The 23,888-nt window shown below is 31.5% G+C and overlaps 1 protein-coding gene across 1 annotated transcript in view; it reads left to right on the top strand.

Annotated features, from left to right (window-relative positions):
* LOC126878626 (sodium- and chloride-dependent GABA transporter 1) overlaps positions 1-23,888 on the top strand; it is a 120,966-nt gene that overhangs the window by 19,979 nt on the left and 77,099 nt on the right. Inside the window, exons 3-5 of the mRNA XM_050641453.1 lie at positions 17,160-17,261; positions 17,343-17,526; positions 22,606-22,977. Coding sequence (XP_050497410.1) covers positions 17,160-17,261; positions 17,343-17,526; positions 22,606-22,977 — 658 coding nt within the window. The remainder of the gene's footprint in view (positions 1-17,159; positions 17,262-17,342; positions 17,527-22,605; positions 22,978-23,888) is intronic.

Below are 23,888 nucleotides of genomic sequence, written 5' to 3'. Positions count from 1 at the left end.
AACGTCCCTAAAGAAGTTTTCACTTCAAAAAAACAATTAAAATATGCACTAAAATATGGTTTAATGCATTTTAATGCATATAAATAAAAACGCAGCAATCCTTGTATTGAAGGTATTTCATTTATTTTATGCTAAAATCACAAAAAATATTTATTGAAAATGCTGTTACCTACATCATTATTATTTATTCTTTATATTCTTTATTATATTATTTTTACAGTTGAAACTATATATTAATAAATTTTCTAGCGAAAAACTGTGCCCTGTATCCGATAATAATTGTTTATACGCAGAAAAAATTCTTTCTACTTCAAATGAACTTAAAGCAGCACATATAAAATATTGTATAATATTACCTGTAAAATTAAATTATCTTCACAATTCCTCACCTTAATATAGTTATTTGTGCATTAAGTCAGTAAAGTGACTCTTTATCGAACGAGTCTTATATTACGAGAGGAGCAAGGCGAGTAACAGACGAATTCCATAAGGAGTCTTTACTGACGTGGTGTATACAAAATTTTATCGCCAACATATATTTTTTAAATTTAATGTCGTTCCGAACTACTGGAGTTATAAACGACAACAACGGAAAATACATATTAAAAATAAAAAGCGATTGTAATATTAAGTAAATACAATACTTACGCGATGTATAGCGTAATTACTCTAAATATCGCGTGCGTTCGCAAAAAGCATACTTCACGAACTATTTTATAAATAACTATTTAATAACAGTTTTTTAAAACATCCACACATTTTTTATAGCACCTGAGATATCTATTTCGAAGCCCCGAGCATCGAGCTATTATTCCCCATCTAGTTATCACAGGTTCTGGTGGTAAAGGCTTAGGTATAAATGATTTTGAACTCTGTTTTACTATTAATCCACTTTTTCAGAAGAATTGATTTAGTTGCACTTTGATTTGGCATTATCACTTTTGATAAACACTTAAACAAAACTTGACTGAACTAAATACGGACAGGACAGAACGACGATTGCAATTTGTGTTTTGCTAATACAAATTCTGGTAATTTGTTATCCTTTAGGGAAAAACAATATTGATTTATGATTTTGTTTAATGTTGCCGGCAATCGGCTTATCGCATTACTGTCCATTTGGGCCCATTTTCATATTATGCTAAATACCAACTTTACCAATTGCATTACCTGTGTTTTCAGATGTTTGTCCATATTGCGATATAATATCTGAAAATATGCACTATTAATAAATGCATATGCATTTATACAATTTATCCAAAATATGCAAATATGCACTTAATACGCATTTTGCATATTTCCCGAGCTCTAATAATGACAATTGCATCAGAAACAAGACTCAATACAGCCACAACTCAAACACTACTGGAAATGGCAGATATAAGAGTACTGACACGAATTAGAGGAAATGCGCTGAGAGATCGAAAGGGGACTGAAGACATTAGAAGACAATCTAACGTACAGTCTATAAACGAATGGACACTAAATTGAAAAAAGAATGGAATAACCACATAAACAGATTGAAGAAGACAACTGTGGTCAAAATAGCAAGAGATAAATAACTAATCGGTAGAAGTATCGACCGATCGCGCAAAATATAGAGTGATAATCTTCCATAGATGTATGAATCCGCCAATGAACAAGCAGAACTGCTTATAAAGATGAAGAAGAAGAAGAGAAGAAGAAATTATGTGAAAGCCATTATGTTGTTTATTTTACAAATGGTTTCAAAAATTTCTAATTTGTTCTCAAACATTTATTATTTGATCTACCTATTGAAGCGTAAACAAAAATACGATTTAAGGAGAGAAACTTTTAAAGCGCACAGAGAAAGGGAGAAAGGGACATTTTGGCTATTAGTGCACCCTAATATGTCTGTGTAGATTTTGGCATTGGATCTGACCATCACTTGTATCACCGTTGCCGTATCCTCTATTTTTTCATACTATCACGTTACAATTTTTTGTGATATTATACACGAGCGGACACCCTCAAAAAAGCGCTTAGTTTTCGAGATACTGACCAGGGAGGGGTGAATAGCTAATTTTATTCATACTTTATATTTTCGAGGGTGCTGAAAACGAAAATGAGGTTTATTTTGAATTTTATGTGGGGGAACATTGTCAAAATCGCAATTTTAACATAAAAATAAAAAAAACGAAATCACGTTTTTTGCGTTTACCTCGCTACAAGCTACAACTCTGTTCCATTTTAATATTTTTTTCTGAAATTTTTACAGTATATAACTCTAACATTTCTGAAGACAAAGGTACCTGCTTCAAGTTTTTATTCTTACCATGATAAAGGTTATGAATTTTTAAAAGAAAAAGGTGCGGATTTGTGCATTGCAAAGTTTAATCGCAAAAGTTGTGTGACGAAGTTTAAAATTTAGCTTCTTAACGTACAAAGAAGTTTTATGGTAAGTTTTAGATCAAAATGTTTTATAAAAAAAAAATAGTGCAACTTTTAATGTCGACATTAGAAATCCCCAATTTAACGCTTATTTTTTGAGGGACAGACAATCTAGGTCTAATTTCTCACCTTTAGTACTATCCTTGGATTATAAGCTTTCATTTGACACCTCATTTGTCATTCTACCTAGTATTATGACGGAGAAGCAAACGTTCTTATTCTATTATTCTTGTAGGTACATTTAACATTGATTAAAATTATGAAAGAAATGGCATGGCAACACTGTGACGCACAAACATAAGATTCAGCTGTGCGTTACATAGGGTGCACTAATAGCCAAGATGTAACTCGCACTAAAATATGATCTTTTTTCTTCGAATCGCTAATCCTAAATTACAATTACACTGTAAAACTACGATCTTAATAACCAGTAAACATTTGCCTTTTTTGCTGCAATTCTATTTATTTATTCTATTTGCTAAATCAGGAAGAAAAGTGACACAACCTAAAAATGCATAATTCCATTTATCTTGTTAAACTGACTTGAAAAATCCTGTACTTTTACCAGGAACAGTGTCAAATAGCTGTTTACTTCCAGCTTCGCAAGATGGTGTCATTATTTATTTGACGGTAAAATGTATATTCTTATTCCGGAACAATGACACTTTTGAGTTATGCTCTGACGTTCGACGTGAACGTATCGTTATTTATCACGAAAACCGTTGTATTTGGAGAAATGTCCTAGGCATTTTTCGTTAATGTTTAAAAAAGTGACCAGTATTTTAAAAGAAAAGTGACATAACTCAAAATGTTGATATTTTTTCTTTGTTAAATCAGATATCATAGTTTTTTTGGTTTTGCTTCTTACACAATTAGAAACATTCACTTATCAATATTCTTCATTTTTATTTATAAATTTTAGCAGTTACCGTTTAAAACTTAATGAGTTAAATGAAGATATAATTAATCCATTTTTATCTCTCCTGCAACAAGTTGTTTTTCGAGTTGTGACAGTTTTCTTCCGGATATGAGCGAAATATTTTCTCTATACATATGAGAAGCACTTGTAAAAGTGTTTAAAGGAGCTTTCATATAAAAAATTATATGCCAGTAAAAAGTTCATATAACTCTTTACTTCCCAGATGTAAATTTTATGTTTGTAAGAAAACTTTTAAATGAAGTGCAATTTGTACTTAATGTTCCTTTGGCCATTTCATTAATACACTTTTATAGCAAGCAGCATGTCTGCTACTCAACTCTTAGATTTTACTATATTTCGTTTTATAGACCATGATTTCAACAGCTTAAGCTTAACAAGCTCATATTTGTTTAAGTTTTCGTCACGCATTTCATTAGAAAGTGTTAAATGTTTATCTTTAAGACTTTTTAATTATCTAATTTGATGCTAATTTGGTTATTAACATAGCTTTTTAATGATATTCATTACAACTTAAAATAAACCAAAAAATACCAATGGGGAATAATATTACATTATTTATTTAGCATATTTTATAAATAAAAGTTTCTTTAATTTATTATGAATGTCGTAGAAAAAATAGTGCATACTACTCGCATTTGATGGCTATTAATATTCTCGTATTCTTTAAGACATACTCGTCGAATATCTCATGAAATGTAATTACTAATTACTTATATCGCAGAGTTGAATTTATTTTTTCAGTTTTCATGTTCATGTTTTTACTTTTAAAGCTTTTTACTGCCTACTAGAGTGACATTTCATGCTATGTTTATGATGTAAAATTGGTAGTATTTATTGAAAGGGAATTGGACAAATACTGGAACAGTGAATACAGGCTGTGAAAGAAAAAGATGTAAAGTTTAAACGTTTACACATTTTTTGATATCTAAGATTGGTATTGTAGACCATGGATAAATGCATTGAAATGGATAGAGATAAAGAGTTAGAATACAAATATGACATATTCATACGAGAAATAATTGCGCTCTATTATAAGAAAACTCTTCATAGAATTGCTGACTCGACAAGAAAAATGATGATAAATGAAGAAATTCGGATAACTTGGTATACGTCCATAAATAAACTGCTTAGTGACGTCAGACCAGACGATATGGAAGACGAAGGACCAGAAATACTAAAGGTACCAGTATTGCATGCTATAAAGTTGACAACGAACAGGAAAGCTGTAGGCCCTAATAACATTCCGGCAGATATATTAAAACTAATTAACAAAGAAAACATTAGGATGTTGGTTAAGCCTTTTAATTATGTTTCCTCAACTCAACTGTGAAATCCCAGAGGACTGGTTGATGTCTGAAGGCATAACTTTACAAAAAAAAACAACGTTCGAAACACTATAGCGACTATGGACTTATAATTCTTATGAGTCACACTTTGAAGTTATTCTTACGTAAAGAAGAAAGAATAAGTGTGAAGAATATCAAGATAAAACTCAGAAACTCAGTTTAAATTTAAATGCGGATTGGGAACTAAAGAAGCACTTTTGCACTGACTATTTTGCTACAGAAAGGACGAGATCAACGTACAGATGTCTTTTCCGTTTTTATTGATTATTAAAAGGCATTTGATAGAGTCGGCCATGACAAGCTTATTAAAATATTAAAAGATAAACTAGTTGATAGTCGCGACATCAGGATTATCAGAAGAGTGTAAAATTTTAAAAATAGTCAGGCAGGGTTCTTTACTGTCCCCATTGTTGTTTAATTTATGTTCAAATAGAGTCTTCAATCGTAATAAATTGCAAGAAAAATCTAAGTAATAGATCTCATTGAACGAGTGGGTAAACTTATGCTACACTCGTTAGATAGTTGAACACATAATATTGTTGGTTTGGCATCCTAGAGAAAGCAAAAGAAGTATGGAAAAATAATTGGAAAAAATTGAATTTAGGTCGTTCTAAACAGAAATCTATCAAAAGAACTGGAGGAGTTGATATTCAAAAGTGAATGAGTGCATCTAAAATCACTGAGAAACAACTAGACAAGATATATTTGTTCAGAATTGGACGGGCCATATCTGTGCTTAGTATAGGTATGACCAAAGATGACTTTTCTCAATTCTCTGGTATCTTATTTCTTTCCATTTTAAAAATTTCGAGTACAGGCAAGACGGGTATCGTAAATAGTATATTCCGTGAATGATGTCCTGTCTCTAAGTAGCTAATAGTAATTAAAAAACATAATGATAAAATTAATCAGTAAAATTCTGTTAATATCGCGTTTTCAACTTTTACAACCATTTAGAAACTCAAGCATTTTTCAGTAAGAATATTGTCTATATTTTTAAGTTTTTACCTCCCATTGTTTAGACTTTAAAAATATGTGTTAAGTAGAGACCGACCGAATGTGATTTTTTGGCCGAAGCCGAAGTTCGGCCTGTAGGATATCTTCGGCCGAAGCCGAAGCCGAAGGTGACTAAATATTTGTAGGTATTTATAGTAGGGATAGTTGATGGTCGATGTTTTGCCATTACTATTTAGGTAGTCAAAACTTGAGTTTTAACAAATACAATAAAATTATTATAGTTTCTCAGAATTTTACTACGTGAGAAATATTCAAATGAAGATCTTTGAGACATCTTGGCCTATTGTTAAAATTTATATCCTACCTACTACCTGAAAGTTTGCAAAACGTTTTAGTTTATTAGGGTATAAAATAGGGTGTAAATATTATTCAAATTATGAAAGGGTTGCCAATGCCAGTCCATTATACAATTGGATATAGTAATTGAGTCAATACTCTCAATCTTAAGTGTGTATTTTATTAGTTGTTATATAATCATTGGGCAACCGGTTTCGAGTCTTACAATATATGACCCATCATCAGGCCCAGCACAAAAAGTCTTCACAATACAAACTACAAGCTAAAATCACAAAACGAGAGGCATGTACATATACATACATAAAACATAAAAAACAACTTTGTCTTGGTTTTAATCACATACAATAAAGCCAAACAACTGTATAGTATTGAACTCAATAGTCTATAGCATGTAAAAATGAGACATTTTGGGAGCGACCAATCTGATGAGAATTGCTTGGTATATAATTTAATATATACTACCATCAATCCTTAAATAGTTAAGGGTTGATGGAGTCCTGACAAGATGGTATGCGATTAAACGACATAATATAAAGTTATGTATTAGTAATCGGTATGTACTTACCTAACAGCCACTGAAACTATTCTACAGCTAAAGATGAACCTGGAAGTCACCAGCCCCATAAGAACAGTTGACCAGTCAAACAGTCCTTAGTCTCTTAAATTGTTTGTTATGTTCAATGTGAAACCTGGCATAAATTCCTGATATTATTTAATTCCCACACATATTCGAGCAAAGGATCGTGAAAGGAAAAAGGTGATTAGATGCCTAAATCCGATGCTATGGTCAAGATAATTATCAAATTAAAGAAAACATCTGATCAATTAACTCCATTTTTAAAAGTATAGTGATCTATGGATGCGAAACATGGCAACTTACTTAATCCCTGGAACGACGCCTACTTGCATTGGAAATGGACTTCTCGAAAAGATCAGCCAGAAAATCAAGGCTTGAAAGAATACAAAATGACCAGATCAGAAATATAATGTGAGTTAAGTCAACAATCATAGATGAAATTCAAAGCAGACATCTGATCTGGCATGGTCATGTAGAAAGAATGGACAGCGCCAGGCTGCCAAAACAAATTTTAAAATGAACTCCAAGGGAAAGAAGGAAGAGAGGAAGGCCGAAACAATCCCGGCTAGGAAGCATTCAAAAGGCAATGTCGGAAAGAAACCTTCACTCTGGCTAATGGAACGACCTACGAAGCCGTAAACCTGTAAACTGGGAACCGTAAGGCGGAGAAAGCTATAATAAACCGGGAGATAATAGTAAATAAGACATTATCAACGGATAATAATTTACGTACAGATTTCAGGACAGTATTTTTTTGATAAAACAGGGCAGCGATTTTACAAAACATACCCGCTCTCAGCACAAGCTCCGCCTACTACGCATACGTCATTCAGAACTGTAAGTATCCTTAACCGATATCAACACATTTTACTAAATTTACCCAGAGAGGAAATCACGGAGGGAATAATAATGCACTTTTAAGGTTTGATAAATGTTAAAACTTAATTTTAGTGGGTAGGCGCAAAATTTGCTTGCAATACTTTTTAAATGCATTCATTTTTTTCGAATCCTGAGAAAATTAATTTATATTTTTGAAAAATTTAGACACAGAATAAAAGATTACACTATTACTGAGGGTCGAAAGTCCCTGAAACCTTCTATAATGTTTATTTTAATAAGTTACAGGGTAAAAAAAGGGAAAATTGAGTGTAAATTTTAATTGCAAATATCTTATTCAAAAGAACATCGTAATACATTTTCATACGTATTTAGGTGAAACGATGACCACCAATAAACTGACGACCACACTCAGGATTACTGCATAAATAGTTTGTTAAAAGGTTCAAATGGCACCAAATGTGCTGGAATCGGGTATATTTACTACGATATGTTGAGAGCGGGTAGGATTCTTACAGTTCTGGATGGCGAATGCGTAGGAGGTGGAGCTTGTGCTGAGAGCGGGTATATTTTGTAAAATCGCAACCGGGCAAGCTCGTTATTATTTTATGCCCCTATTAGCTATATTGCCAACTTAAAAAGTCCCTATGTTATAAATTATTATAATCGTTGTATCTTTCGCACTTATTACAATAAAATATAATATGTTCTCATAAAGATTAACTTAACCCATTTGACAATTAATTGATTGCTTGACTGTGTATCTCAATCAGTTCATGACAACAAATTCAGACAATTTCTTAATTTTAATGTAAGCATAATTCTCGAAATAGCTTGTCACTGTATTTTACCAATTTGTTTTCTAATGACTATTGATACAATGATTTAGTTTATGACGTAATTTGTAAACATCAGTCATCGTAGCACCAAGGCCTTATTTGTAACGATCTTAATGATTTGTATCCTGTATGAGAGTGAAAAATTTATCAATTAATAAATCTTAATGTAGACATTCTTATTTATTCTTATTTAATAATGCTTTTATGGAAATTATATAAGTATATTATTGTACCTTACAAAAGCAGCTTATAGCTGCCCTATTTTTTAGCCCTCTACGTGATCCTGGACCTTGATTATGCCCCTCTAAACGGTCAAAAATAGCCCTTTTTACCCTATATTTGAAGAGCTTTATCTATGAGCCCAGTAGTCCGATTTTAATGCACAATATCTCCTTTTATTTGTCATAAAATTAACTTTTTGATGCAAGAAGTTGCAAAATCGAAAAATTTTCGTGTATTTTATAAGCAGGGGCGTTATTTGGGCGTCCAGGGGGGGCATTTGCCCCCCCCTGGCCCTGAAAATGACTGAAATTTACAGAAAATACATCAATATTCATCATAACATCATATATAATGTATTGTATATATAGTGCTTGCCCCTCCCAAACAAAATTTCAAATGACGCTCCTGTTTATAAGTTAAGAAGAACTAAAATAAAAAAACTTTTTTATGATTTTGAACTAATTGTTAAAATTTAACCAAGTGAGGGAAAAATGTAGAAACCGGCAAATGAAAGGGTTTGTAAATATCTTTCACAAGAGCATTTGTAAATAATGAAAATCAGTGTATTATATTCGAAAATACGACTGTTAAAAATAGCAAATTTTTCAAAAATCGCATTTTTTGTTATTTGTAAACTTTTGCCTAACAATCTCAAATTGCCATATAGGTAGGATTTAGGTAAAGGTAGTTCTATATGTATATTAGGGTGGGCCGAAAAAATTATTTGTTTAGTTTTAATACACAATACCCCCAAAAAGATGCCTTTTGGTAAGTATAATCACTGTATTTTTTTTAGGATTTTTAAAAAAACATCTTCAGCCCTCTACCACCCCTAAAGTGAACCCTAAATCAAAATTATTTAATTTAATTAGCAATACCTGTAAAAAGTTTCAATTATATGCAAAGAGTTCATGTTATTTTTTTTATACATTTAGAATAAGATATTCTACCCTCTACCAACAGATAATGATCTTGAATCAAAAATAAAAATAATAAATTCACAATTATTTCTGAAAAATTGTGTGTAAATATGGGAAACTACTGCACATTTTATAGGGTGTTGGGAAATAAAACAAAATTTGAACTGAACTAAAAGTTTATTGGAAACCGAAAACAAACAAAAATATAAATATCCTATTTTTAAACACACTAAAATGCGAAATAAAAATCAATAGAAAAATGCGTTCATTCAATTTTAAATTGTGCTTTGTTATCGTAAGTTACAAGAAAGTCTTTTGATTTTATTTTAGATCGAATAAATCCGTCTCTGCGTTCTGGCCCTGTAACTAGCAAAGATGATTCCGAAACCAATTTCACACATCTCTCCACAGCTTGCGTGTGGCATGGATATTTTGGAAAGTCAAAGTCTGCAATTATAGAGCTATCAATTAACTGTTTCAGCTCATCATCTGGTATGTCAGCTAACATTGGTGGGGCCGTTACTTCACATTCACTCCAGTTTATTAACTCAAAATACTCCGCAGCATTAAAGTTTATTTCTGGTATTTTAAACTGCCTTATTCCGACTTTTTTCTCTTTTCTGGCTTTAATAATTCTCCGTAAAGCTAATTCTCGTACCCATTGACGATTATCTGTTAACATACATAAGAGAAGATTCTCCGGATGAATATAATAGGAGTTTCGTTGGATAACTGCATCTATAATATTTTTAAGATCATCTCTTAAATATCTTGATAGTGTAATGGATTTGAAAACATGCAAACTGGCTTGTGTGCAACTTGGATTAAGCTTTATAAAAAACCACATTGGTGCATAGACTTTAATTATAAATTGAACAAGATCTTTCAATCTTGATGTAGGATGTTCGGTTCCAACGTAGAGGCGGAGAACTCTATTTGCCATTGTCAGCCATCTGGAATGAGCTAACTTTCCAGGGCTACGATTTGCTAAATTTTCATAGACGTTGCCATTTGATATTGCTTGGCATATGTCGTACAGATATGACTGGTCTGAGCTTAATTCTTTAGATGGTATTGTTAGTTCTGGGAGATCACTTTCAATTATTTCAAAATCTACGATTGGAAGGTGTTCGCATTTTTCCAATAATTTCCCGATCACTCCAGAGAATTGACGAGGTCCAGTAGTAGCTCCATCCAAACGTTGAAATAAATGTCTCAATGGCAACTCATTAGCATGTAAGGCACACACAAACCATTGCAAAGGTCGCTTAAGTTCATTTTCGATATATGTTATAACTCCATTTTTATGTCCAGTATTCACTATGGTTCCGTCACAACCAATCGCCACTAAATTATCCAAACAGAAGTTATTTGAAATGAGAAAGTCTATTATTGCCTTTCCAATTGACTTGGCTGAGCCTGCAGATGGGGTAACGTGCCCCAAATAAACAGAATTCGGTTCTTCTATCAATGACACATGTTCTTCTGCAATAGTTCTTTTATGATATCTCTCACCTTTCTTTTCCTGCACTAAGGTTTTGTCCTTCCTGCCATCAAAGTAAATACTCTTAATGGGTTTATTTGTAGACTGAAACTCATTACTAAGGATATTTCTGTTCTTTTGACGAGCTCTTCTAACTTTATTTTTATCGATTACTTTTGAGGTATCACTATCGCAAATAATTCCCACATCTTTTAATACAGCTGTGGCAACAGCAGCTGCTGACCTGTCAGAAATTCCATATTTGTCACATATGGTACCTAATGTGGGCAACTTTATCCTCATTTGACTACAGGATGGTTTCGACGGTAAATCAATATTTGCAACACTAGGTGAGGCTTCAGATGAAGAAGAATTGTCAGAGTCTGTTGATAACCTAGTGACCTCAGTAGAACAGCTGGGCATAGAAATATTGTGAAATTCAGATTTGAATTTTTGTACTCGTTCTGTTTCTTTTGTTTGTCTCTCCGTCCTTACATTCAACTTTTTAGTTGTTTCACGATCAACAGTTCCTATAGCCATATCTCTAGTGGACCGTTGATCCAAAAGAAATTCCTGTTCCTGCTTTGGTACTTTTCTTGATTTATCACACTTGCATGCAGAAAAATCACACTTACAGGCAGCAATGTCGAACAACTTATCCCTTGTTTCCTCTTTGAAGCTGGTAATCTTTAACTCATATTGAACATTTCTTTTGCTTTTTGGATATCTGATAAGGTTTAAATATTTATTATGATATTTACGTAATAATTGCATGATGCGGTCCTTTGACACGGTTGGAATTGACGCTGATTCCCATATACTTTTGATTTTTGGCACAAGCACTTCACAAACTTCATTAAAACTTGGTTCCTTTCCAAAATATTTAGTAAACTTCAGTTCATAACGAATAAACAAATAACATCGAAGCACATGTTCTATCGTTGGTAAAACATGACAGTTTAAGTCGACTGGGTTACCGAAAATTGGACATTCTACTTTACTTCTTGTAATACTTAATTTTAAAGCAGCCATATTTATGGTCGTGCTAGGTATTCACGCAAATACAACAAACACAATCTATTCGTCTTGGCTTTCAACAAATAAACAATAAACATGCGTTTCACCCGAAAGCTTATTTCGCACTAAGAAGATAAGCGACGACAAGTACCATAACTCTCGACGATCCATCTCAGCCGGGACTGTTCGATTGTATCCGAGGCTTCACGACCAAGACCATCAGTATTAAATACTTTTATATTATATTATTATACTTTTTATGCTTTAAAGTTATACGGAGTTAATTTTACATTTTGTGTTTGGAAAAAGTTGGAAAATTGAGATTTTATTTTAGTTAGAGGGTGGTAGAGGGCTGATAAAATCATTTTAAAATAATAAGAAAAAAACAAAAGATTTATACACGGTAAAAGACAAACTTTGAGCGGTATTGTGTTCCTAATTTATTTATTTATTTTTCAAGGTCACTTAAGGGCTGGTAGAGGGCTGAAGACATTTTTTCAAAATAAAACAAAAAATCACAAGTATTTTTTACACATATACGCATCTTTTTACGGGTATTGCGTTCCTGTTTGATTCGTTTTTTTTCTGAAGTCCAGTTTCGGCCCACCCTAATGTATATGTTACAGTTTAAATTGATTATCCAGTTGGAGTTGACTATTACTAGTTCGAGTCAACTAAGACGGCTGGTTTTAGTAAAAGTTCTTACCTTATTCTAAAACTAAAATGTTGCTGGGTATGTTTAAATTGTGATAATTAGTTGTAACAGTCAAAACGAAGATATGCACACTTATCAAAAAGCACATGAGATTCTACAGGTGCTTGAATCGATCCAGGAATAGTCAACTCAAACTAGTAAGAGTTGAATTTAATTTTTCAAATTAACTCTTACTGCTCGTTTTAGTTTGAGTTGACTCGAACTAGGAATAGTCAACTCTAACTGAGAATCAACTTTAACTGTAATATATATAGTCCAGGACGCATCTGTATTGAGATGGACTTTGAGAGGTGACTCATATTTTTTTGCAAAAATTGCTTGAAATTAACTTATATAATAAAAATTGAGTTATTCTACCGCTCAAAAAGGTCCGGAACATTGTTTAAATAATCAAAATGCCAAAAAATGAAGGAGAAATTCGATTTTTTTCTTCGTTATTTGATTATAACTTTAAAAGTATTCATTTACGAGAAAAGTTGCACTGACATAAAAGTTGCGCAAATAAATTTATTACAGTATAGGATTGGTTAACAATTTTAAAAATTGTCACCCTTGTTGCAAAATAGCAATAATTGCGAAAAAACCATAAAAAAACAAGTATTCGCATTTTACGTTTTTTAACCATTTCTGCTACTCTTAGAACCTTCATATGTCACTCAGAAAAACTTTATGATATAATAAAACAATACTGTAAATTCCGTTTACATCGTTTCAAAAGATTTTGCAAAACAAATTTTGCAATCCAGCTTTCGCAAAAAAATGCATTTTTTCAAAATGTTGCAGGACTGAAAGTAAAGCACGTAGCAAGTTGACATTTTTTTCCATATAGTGCTGTACCTTTCATTTGCAATTTGCAAAATTAAAATCGGTTAACTACCACAGCGTCAGCAATTTTTTTAAATAAACACTAATATTGGGTGCTACCCACAGGACAGCGGATACGTTTGCTCTGATTGGGAATTCCAATGACCTGCCAAAAATTGTCGAATATTGCAGCTACCAAGGTTTATCTAATATATTATTTTCTTACTCTAAATATTGTTGTATTTTAATATTTTAATTCCACAAAAATCAAATTAATTTGATTATTGTTTGTGAAATATTGTTTAAACAATTACATATGTTTAAAAATACATAATAAACTTTTATTCTCTAAGTTAAAATGTATGAACAAAGAAAGTTTTTGCTAAAAAATTATTATTTCAAACGACAGAGTATGTGTTTTTATTTTGCAATAAACAAATTTATTTATTTATATCGAAATGTACTGAAAATTAAAATTTATCAGTCATTATCAAAGGTCATTGGAATGCCCAATCAGAGCAAACTTATCCGCTGTCCTGCGCGTAGCACCAAAAACTAATGTTTATTTAAAAAAATTCTGACACTGTGTTAGTTAACCGATTTTAATTTTAAAAATTGTAAATGAAAGGTACAGTATTCTTCTATACGTAAAAAATTTTTTAACTTGCTGTCTGCTTTATTTTCAGTCCTGTAACATTTTGAAAAAATGCATTCTTTTGCGAAAGCTGGATTTGCAAAATTTATTTTGCAAAATCTGTTTTACCAATCTTAACCTTTAACTACACGCGCTGGCGTACTTTGTACGCCACATATAAGAATTCTACTGGAAATATATTTAAAAATTAAATTTTTGACCTTGTTTATCTCTCTAACCTATAAGTGGAATGTGCTTTACAATTTGGTTTTAGTTTCGTTATAATCGGCGTTCTGGAAAGATCGTAATTTACATTTTATTATTTGTTGTTTCCGGTGGTGGACAATGTACCCCAGAATTATATTACTATAAGTCGTAATATAAGTACATATTTTAATTGTTTTTTTAGTCATTATGGCACAAAATATATTTATCTTTATAAACAATACTTTTTCTCTTGTAAAAAATCACATTTAAAAAAAATTTTTATTAGTAATTTTATTTATCATGGAATCCAGTTATTCCATGATTCCTGTTATAAATCCCAATTGGCTTACTGAAGAGGAACTCCAAGTATTCACTGATGCCGAATAAGGTTTATAACAAACAACTAAGTGTATTTTTTCAAAAAAAATTAATCAAATCCGCTGTTTTTAAGTGTATTTTCTTGTGGCGTACAAAGTACGCCACGCGTGTAGTTATGTTATAACTTGATGCGCGGGTAGTTAAAGGTTAATGAAATTTACAGCATTGTTTCATCATAAAGTTTTTCTGGGTGAAATATAAAGGTCCTAATTCTAGCATAAATGGTTGAAAAATGTAAAATGCGAATACTTGTTTTTTGGCGTTTTTTAGCAATTATTACTATTTTGCAACAAGGGTGACAATTTTAAAAAATTTTAACCAATGCTGCATTGTAGGAAATTTAATTACTCAATTTTTATGTCAGCGCATCTTTTCTCGAAAATAAATCCTTTTAAAGTTATAATCAAAAAACAACAAAAAAATCGAATTTTTTCTTAATTTTTTGATGTTGTTCTGAAGTTATTTCCTTGTGGCATTTTTATAATTAACTATTTAGATGGGAAATAAGCCACAATTAAATTGAAAAAATAATTTTATTAACGTTTCAACGCCCAAATCGGGTGTCGTTGTCAAAATACCAAATACTACTAAATTAAACAAAAATGTTGTTGCTAACTAAAAAAATTCTTCAAATAATTTATTTAATCTGACTCATTTATATTGGCAATTCATACGTATATTATACATTCTAAAGTAGAATACTTTAAAATGATATAGCCAATATTTATGAGTTGCGTTCTTGGGACGACTTTACTAAAAGATAGTTCATTCGATTACATGAAATCAATCCCAACTCAAGAATATCCGTCACAAAGAAATCATAGCATGTGATCTGTCTTTAAAAAGACAACCAAATGCAATGATGACAGTAAAATTCTCGTGTTAAAGATTCCATAGTAAATCACAAGGGAAAACCAGGAAAACACCTCGTGATACTATCCCGACATCGTAAGTATTTGGTCTTACATTTAATTTACTTTCAAAAACTAATACCAAATTCTGATTTTAATAGGTTTAATTTATAAATAATATTAATAATACATAGATATACAATAAGTAATACTAAAATATAAAATATGTACTAACTCAATATGTTATTGACTTACTAATCGTTGTATTTTCTTTCTATTGACTTCCTTTTTCAGTATGGGTAACCACATCCTACTGCATTCTACCGAGGAATTTGCGACACAATTGGTTTCATTTAGCTTAATTAGAGCCGCTTCTTTGATTTTTCTCTTTTTACTATCTGATTCTTTCAGGACTATACTTGAATCTCTCCACTGAACTCTATGTTCATTATCCCATGCGTGTTGACATATTTGAGATCTATCAAATTCTCTATTTTTAATATAAGACTGATGTTCACTTATTCTAACGTTTAATGGTCTTGATGTTTCACCTAAATAAAATTGTTCGCAATTCACAAGGTATTTTATAAATGCAATTCTTTGTTCTTTCTTGTTCATTGTTAGGTTTAGTTTCAGATATAAAGTTTCATTCGTCCCAGGAACGCAACTCATAAATATTGGCGATATCATTTTAAAGACTTCTACTTTAAAATGTATAATATACGTCTGAATTGCCAATATAAATGAGTCAGATTCAATAAATTATTAGAAGAATTTTTTTATTTAGCAACAACATTTTTGTTTAATTTAGTAGTATTTTGTATTTGGGCAACACCCGACACCCGATTTGGGCGTGGAAACGTTAATAAAAATTTTTTTTCAATTTAATTGTGGCTTATTTCCCATCTAAATAGTTAATAATAATTTTTTGACATTTTGATTATTTATTATACAATGTTCCGGACCATTTTGACTGGGAGGATAACTCAATTATTATTACATGAGTTATTTCCAAACAATTTCTGCAAAAAAATACGAGTCACCTCTCAACGTCCAAATGAACTAATATTTTTACAGATGCAATAATACAATAATACAATAATCTCTACTTATTGGATTTCTTGACCCGAGTCTTTAACTATTTCTTAGCCGCCTAAAAATTAAGCTTTTTCTTTTTGCATCATAAATAAGTTAACATACGCTATCATTAATTATTTCTCTCATCTATTTGATTATTTTGCAATTAGAACTCAACGAATTATTAAAATAGGTAACAAAACCCAAGCTGTAAGCCTTAAAACAAGGCTTTAGGTGGTCAAGAACCAAAGTTATGACAGTTTTAATTTTAACTTTAATCAGACATATCAAATACGTGAGCGCTACTACTGTTGACAATATAAAACGACAAACTATGCATCACTGCGTAAGCTCACCTCCGGAGGGTTAAATAACGATTGCAAAATTTCTTAGTATTATTTTCCTACTCCTCCCAGGTACTTTCAAATCAGCAGTGATTCATTGATCAATGAGTTTATCAACTCATTTTATAGTTTATAGTTTGTATATAGCTTATGCAAGCAAATTGGCTTTCCTGGGTTCTTGAAACTTTGGCTTCCCATTAGATATTTTTGACAACTAGTTTTTATAATATTTATGCTTTTAGGAATAGGATATGCAGCAGCTGTGATGTCATGTTGGATGAACATATATTATATCGTAATTTTAGCTTGGGCTATATTCTATTTTTTTATGTCTTTAAGAGCAGGTGAGTACTAAACAGAATATATTATTCGCTCTGTAGATTTAATGAATGACAGCTTTTTAATATATTCACATTTACTTTTAGATGTGCCTTGGAGAACGTGTAATAACTATTGGAATACGAGGTTCTGCATCAACCCTTATGATCGCAAGGCATTAAACTGTTGGGAGAAATACTCAGTTAATAACACTGTAACAAAGGTCTGCCAAATAAGTTCCTACAATATTTCAGCCGATGATCTCACTGATCCTGTTAAGGAGTTCTGGGAGTAAGCATATTAATTATTTTGAGTACTACACCGAGAGAAAAAAATTCTTGACATAAAGAAACTTTATTAATATTGAAGAAAGATCGACTTGGCATATTGCCTAAGAAATATATCTTTGTATGTAAGATATAATTTTCTAAAATATTTCAAATAAATTATACTACAGCCAAAGAAATATATCTTAAACATGATTGAACTATCACTTTCTGGCAAACTTCAAACCCATTTATCAGAAAGAAATTACACTTGATGTTAATTAATTTTATTAGTCATAAAAATATATTTTCTACACATTAGAAAACTATTCTTTCTGAGCAATAATATTTCTTAGTAAGGAATATTATTATTTTATTATTATTAATTAATTTATTTAATGTTAAGAAATATATTTCGTAGAGATAAACGTATATTTAGAGTTAAGTTAATATTTCTTGAAAATAAAGTGATATTACATACGGCGAAATAAATCATTGTGTTAAGGTAAAATCATTATTTATTAATAAAACAAGATATAAAACATTATTATTACATACAAATATTTTCTCCACTCTTAAACCACTGGCTTCTACACAACAATAAAAGGATGGAGAGGCAAATCCAACTTCCTCAAATTTTCCTTCTTTTGTTAATAGCACTTTGTATATCAGCAATTCCCTAAAACAAAATCGTTATGTAGAAAGAGTAAACTTACTTTTCGTACTTCCGGGCCTAAAGTGACAACTTCACTCCCTTGTGACAGGTACTAAAGTGTCACATTTAATCCCTCCGGGATTAAATATTGACGAAACTCCCGGAACGATTAAATCACAAACAAACGAATTTAAGGGATATTTTATTGAAAAATATAATTAATTAGAATGGTAATTAACGTTAATATTCAAATTAATATTGTGACAGTTCGTCATATTGACCAGTCTTTCCTGGGTTAATGCAGCAGGTAACTGACGAGTAACAGATAGGTCCTTTTCATATTGAACTGGTGTTTGTTTCGAAGATCCTGCGGAAACAGGAAGCGAGAATGAGGACTGTGGCATAACTATAGTGGACGAATCGGCGACTTGACCAAATATTTTATCTGAAATTTTTTGTTTATTTTTAATAGACGATTCAATATATCCCTCGGCCACGTTGGAGGATTTCCATCCTCCATGTCTCTTCAGCACGTCTATTGTTGCTCCCGAATCAGCTAACAAAGACGCAGATGTGCGTCTAAAACAATGTCCCGTATAAGACGTCGCATTTTCTAATTTCAAGAAAGCTGCTATTTGCCGTGGAATTGTACCAAACATGTTTTTTCCTACTACTCGCGTAGTACATTCTTTGTTGATGTATTGAACAAAAAATTTTGAATGAGTTGTCCCTGTCTTTCGCAATGCCACATATTTCCGAAATATCGCCACAAAACTGATGGCACTGTTTTCTGAATTTTTGATCACAAAATTTCGGTCAATTTTATTTTTGGTGTTTCTAATCGCAATTAGGAAGGAATCGCCCAAATCTCTCACATCGTCGATTTCTAAATCAACCAACTCTTTTCCACGACAAGCTCCCGCAACGCCCAAAATAAGTGCAACCTACAAAAAAATTGATTTCTTAAAATTTCTGAATATAAACAAATTTCCAAATTTACCTTAAGCATTAAATATTTATCATCCGGAGCCTCCCGTAAGAACTGATCTACCTGCTCAGACGTGAGAATTCTTGACTTCTTTGGCTTAAATCCCTCATTTCTTCTCTTCAAAAAAGCTAATAATTTTGGAAATTTACTTATATCAATATCTTCTCTAATGTTAATAACCGATTTCAGCATTGAGTAATGTGCCCAGAGAGTTGAGGCACAAACCGCTTTTGATTTATCATCGAAGTAGACTAACAGCGCATTTTCAGTAGGTTGTCTCACATTTTTTAAGCGGCACCACTTTTTAAAAGCATCGTACTGCTGCTCGTATAGTTTTCTAGATTTCGGTGGTAACAATTCTTCACCTACTTCGGCTGCTCTTTTATCAATATCAGATACACCTTCTTCACTCATGATACCAATAATTATCAATAACAATGTTTCTTTACAATGACACTAGTAATGACAATGTTTCTAAATTATAACTGTCACAACGCAATGTTACTATGGTAACTTATTTTAAAGACAGTTTATTAAATGAGTTGAAGAGAGAAAAAACTGATTGAAATTATTGAAATAATTAATAAAATCATACCGGAAGTACGAAAAGTATCGTATATACCTTGCGACTGAAGTACATTTAATCCTTCAGGTAAATTATGGCCCTCCCTGCGGTCGGGCCATAAACTTTACCTTCAGGATTAAATGTACTACTTCAGTCCCGCGGTATATAATGTACTATTAATAATTTTTTTATAAAGATATAGATATTTATTTTGACAAATTTAGGAAATACAAAAAAAAACAAATACACGGCCCCACATAAGAACTATTAATACTAATAATAATCAATCATATTTAGTTCAAACATGGCATTATTTAACCTACACATCTTTGTTTATTTTTTTCTTTTTGTTAATGAAATATTAATTATTTATCTGTATAATATTAAGTCACACAATAAACATTGTTTAGCTAAAACAAGAGGGAAAATACAACTAATGTAAAACATTGAATCAGACATAATAATATGTAATTTTCTTAATTTTTATAATCTAAAAGAGACAGCATACGTAATCATTAAGAAATTTTATTACGGGAAAGTATTATTAGTTTACATCTAAGTCATTTAATACATATTAACTAATTCACGGTTTTCGGCAATAACATTTCTTAACCATAAACATATATTTCTTTTAGACTAACTGATATCTTTATCTCAAATATATAAATATAATTAACAGAAAAATCCTCAGCGTTGCACCCGCCATGTTTGATATAGCGTTATATTGTATATTTTTTATAGAAGACGATACATTCAAGAAACCTATTATAGTTGATACATAAGTATACACATTTTTAAAAAGGTACTTACATGTATGAAGTTCTACCATTTCTGGAAGGCCCCGCAGATGGTTAATAACTCCTTTCTTAATATTGTTCTGAAGCTATATATTATATCATTCTGTCCCAGCTTTAAATTGTGGCATATTTCCCAGTTAGAATAATAAGCTCCTTTATTTCAGAGTCGTCCATCATTAAACCTAAAAAGCATATAAAGATACTATTATGTTTCTTTTTTAACCATTCGGATACGCAACGATATTATTATTACATCTTAAATTACTCAATTTACTTTTATTTAATACCTATATATGTACGTACCTTCAAAATATCCGTTAATTTTTAAAGTACACCAATAAATCCAACATCCATCTATATGAACATGAACATATCACGCCATCTTGACAAACACTGACGACTAAATCATAAATAGTTAATCTGCGCAATTCTTTTGTGGAAGAAAATCTCTTTGCAGGTAACATTTCGGCATTAATGACAAAGTTTTTATTTTATAACCACAGTTACTACAGAGGGTATTTCTGAAGAATTATTTCTTGTGGTTTAAAATATTTATTTGATTGCAAGAAAATTTCTTGTTCACAAATATAAATATGGATTAACTTAACATTATATTTCTTATACTGCAAAATATTTGTAGTTTTCAATTTAAGAAATAAAAACTTTAGGATAAGAAAATTAAATGTAACCATTAATGCATTTCTTAGTATTGAAGAAAATATCTGTAAGAAATTATTGAGTTGTGTTTAAAAAACTCGTTTCTTTATATGTGAACCGGTATGTTTAAGTTAATAGGATATGTTAACTTTTAAGAAATATTGCTCAAAGAAATCGGTGTTTTAGGACAAAAGAAATTGTTCTCTCGGTGTATACTTAACACACATGGGTTCACATTTTCTTTTCCACATATCCAAAACCATCTCCAAAATAAATCTTAAAGAGCGCAGGTGCAATGCAGCAGTCCTGGCAAAGTCCTTTGGTGATCTTTATCTTTTTTTACATTTTGTCCATTCTTTTGAACTCGTCATATCGTTGTACAACTCTCTCACTGCATTAATTTGAATCAGTGAAATTTTCTTCTAGCTTCTGCCACAGCTTGGCTAATGGGACACTATCGTACGCCTTTTGAAGATCAATAATTACTATTTGTGCCTCCATATTGTGTTCCTAACAAACACTTTTATATAGTTTGTTTTAGACAGAATAAATTATCTATACAAGAATGACCAGTACGAAAGCCACTCTGATCTTCAGCGTCTTTCCAAAAATCTTCAATTCGGCTTTTAACTATTTTCCCGTACATTCTATAAATTAAGTTGGTTACACTAAGCCCTCGGTAGTTCTTACAAACCTTTTTTCACGCCTTTATTTTTATATAGATTGCTAATAATATAATATGCAGTTTTCAATTCTGGGAGTAAGTCTTCACCTCTCAAAAATAAATAAAAGGTATAAGCCAAGAGCTGCAATCGTTTTTCAGAGCCAGATTTAATTAGTTCTTTGGTATTCCCCGGTCCTGGAGTCTTATCATTTTTCATAAGGTTCTTCTGGTGTTATTTTAGTTTCTTCGCGATTCGCTGTGTGCAAGTACTTAGAGGGGATACGAGAAACGATCGTGCGTGAGTAGCGGAGAAATCTTATAACTTTCTTAGCATATTTTTTAAATAATTCATATTGTCAATTGAAATTGTCATATTGACATATTTCATACCTACTGTCATTATGAAATTGGGCATTAATGTTGCTCCACAATATTGATAATATGATATGCAGTTATTAAAGGGAATTTAATTAATTAAAGGTATTTTACTTGTAATACTGCATTTTAATATTTAATGTTATTTACTAGGTACATAAGAATGTTTACCTTTTAATAACATAACCTCAAACTTACTTTTTCTTCTTATTTTTTTGGGTTATGGCCTTGACAATTATCCAGCAACCAGGACTAATATAATTGGCCAATATAATTAAAAGTGCTACAAATGTTGCTGAGCTATGAAAACAGGTGTCGCTCTTCCAAACTTGCACGGTCCCAATTTTGAAGCAGGTTGTAAAGTTTAGATGGTTTTGGATGACAAACAATTTTTTTATTTCAGGCGAAGGGCGCTCCAAATCACAGAAGGAATCGAGCATGTTGGTTCTATTAGATGGGAGCTAGCTGGAACATTGCTGTTGGTGTGGATTGTTTGTTATTTTTGCATCTGGAAAGGCGTTAAATGGACAGGAAAGGTAGTGTACTTCACTGCGTTGTTCCCTTATGTTCTTCTAAGCATATTATTGATACGAGGCATTACATTACCAGGAGCAGTGGAAGGAATTAAGTTCTATGTAATGCCCAATTTGTCCAAATTGACTGAATCGCAAGTGTGGATTGACGCTGTTACACAAATATTTTTCTCTTATGGACTGGGGTTGGGCACTTTGGTGGCTCTCGGAAGTTATAACAAATTTACCAACAACGTCTACAAGTAAGTCTACTGTTTATTTATTTGTTAATAATAAACGGGATAAAACCACTGACAAAATTTTACCAGAATGCAGTGTTAAAGAAATATACAATATACAAGATTACAAATAATAAAAAAAATGAAAAAAATATTTTTGAGAAACGCTTTTCTTTAGTTACTAGTGACTAAAATTAAATATATTATAAAAAAATCAACTAAGAAGCAAAAAATAAAAAAAATTTAAAAAATCTAACACATTCGACAAAGAAAAGCGTCTTCATCGAATAAACGGTCTCCGCACCACGCTTTTCTTTAACGAATGTGTTAGATTTTTAAATTTTATTTATTTTTTGCTTTTTAGTTGATTTTTTACTTTATCGTACTATATACGTAGTATAGTATAATAGATAAAGTTATAGGATCGTACAAAAAAAAAAATTTTTCAGATTTCACTTTTTTTCGACGTTTTGAGTCCCCCTGAGTCTAAAAAGCAAATAAAAAAAACATGTCGGAAGTATGTACGTACGTACGTATGTCGCCACCGCCCAGCAAAAACTACCGGACCGATTTTGATAAAATTCGGTATGAGTAAGTTTAAGAGAATTTTATCGAGAAACTAAGCTTTTAAAAAAAACCTCTCAAAGGGGGGCCGAAATAGGGGGGTTATTTAGGGCCCATTTTTGCAAATTTTGACCGAAATGAATGAAATTCAACTCAAAGTAAGCTCATCGATAGTTAAATAAAAATACGAAATTTGACATTTCCAAATTCAAAATGGCGGCCAACATGGCCGACCGCCCACTCGACACATTTCCCTACCAATCTAAAAACGTGTTTAAGATAAGTTTAATTTGAAAAAGTCGTTATATAGCCTAAAGATGGGGCTATAATAAGGATGTTATCGTTTTTCAGAAAAAGTTACGGGTTGCCTA

This window comes from Diabrotica virgifera, chromosome 10, assembly GCF_917563875.1.
Source record: "Diabrotica virgifera virgifera chromosome 10, PGI_DIABVI_V3a".
In the NCBI taxonomy this organism is placed as follows: domain Eukaryota; kingdom Metazoa; phylum Arthropoda; class Insecta; order Coleoptera; family Chrysomelidae; genus Diabrotica; species Diabrotica virgifera.
This window is presented reverse-complemented; position numbering and strand designations above follow the sequence as displayed.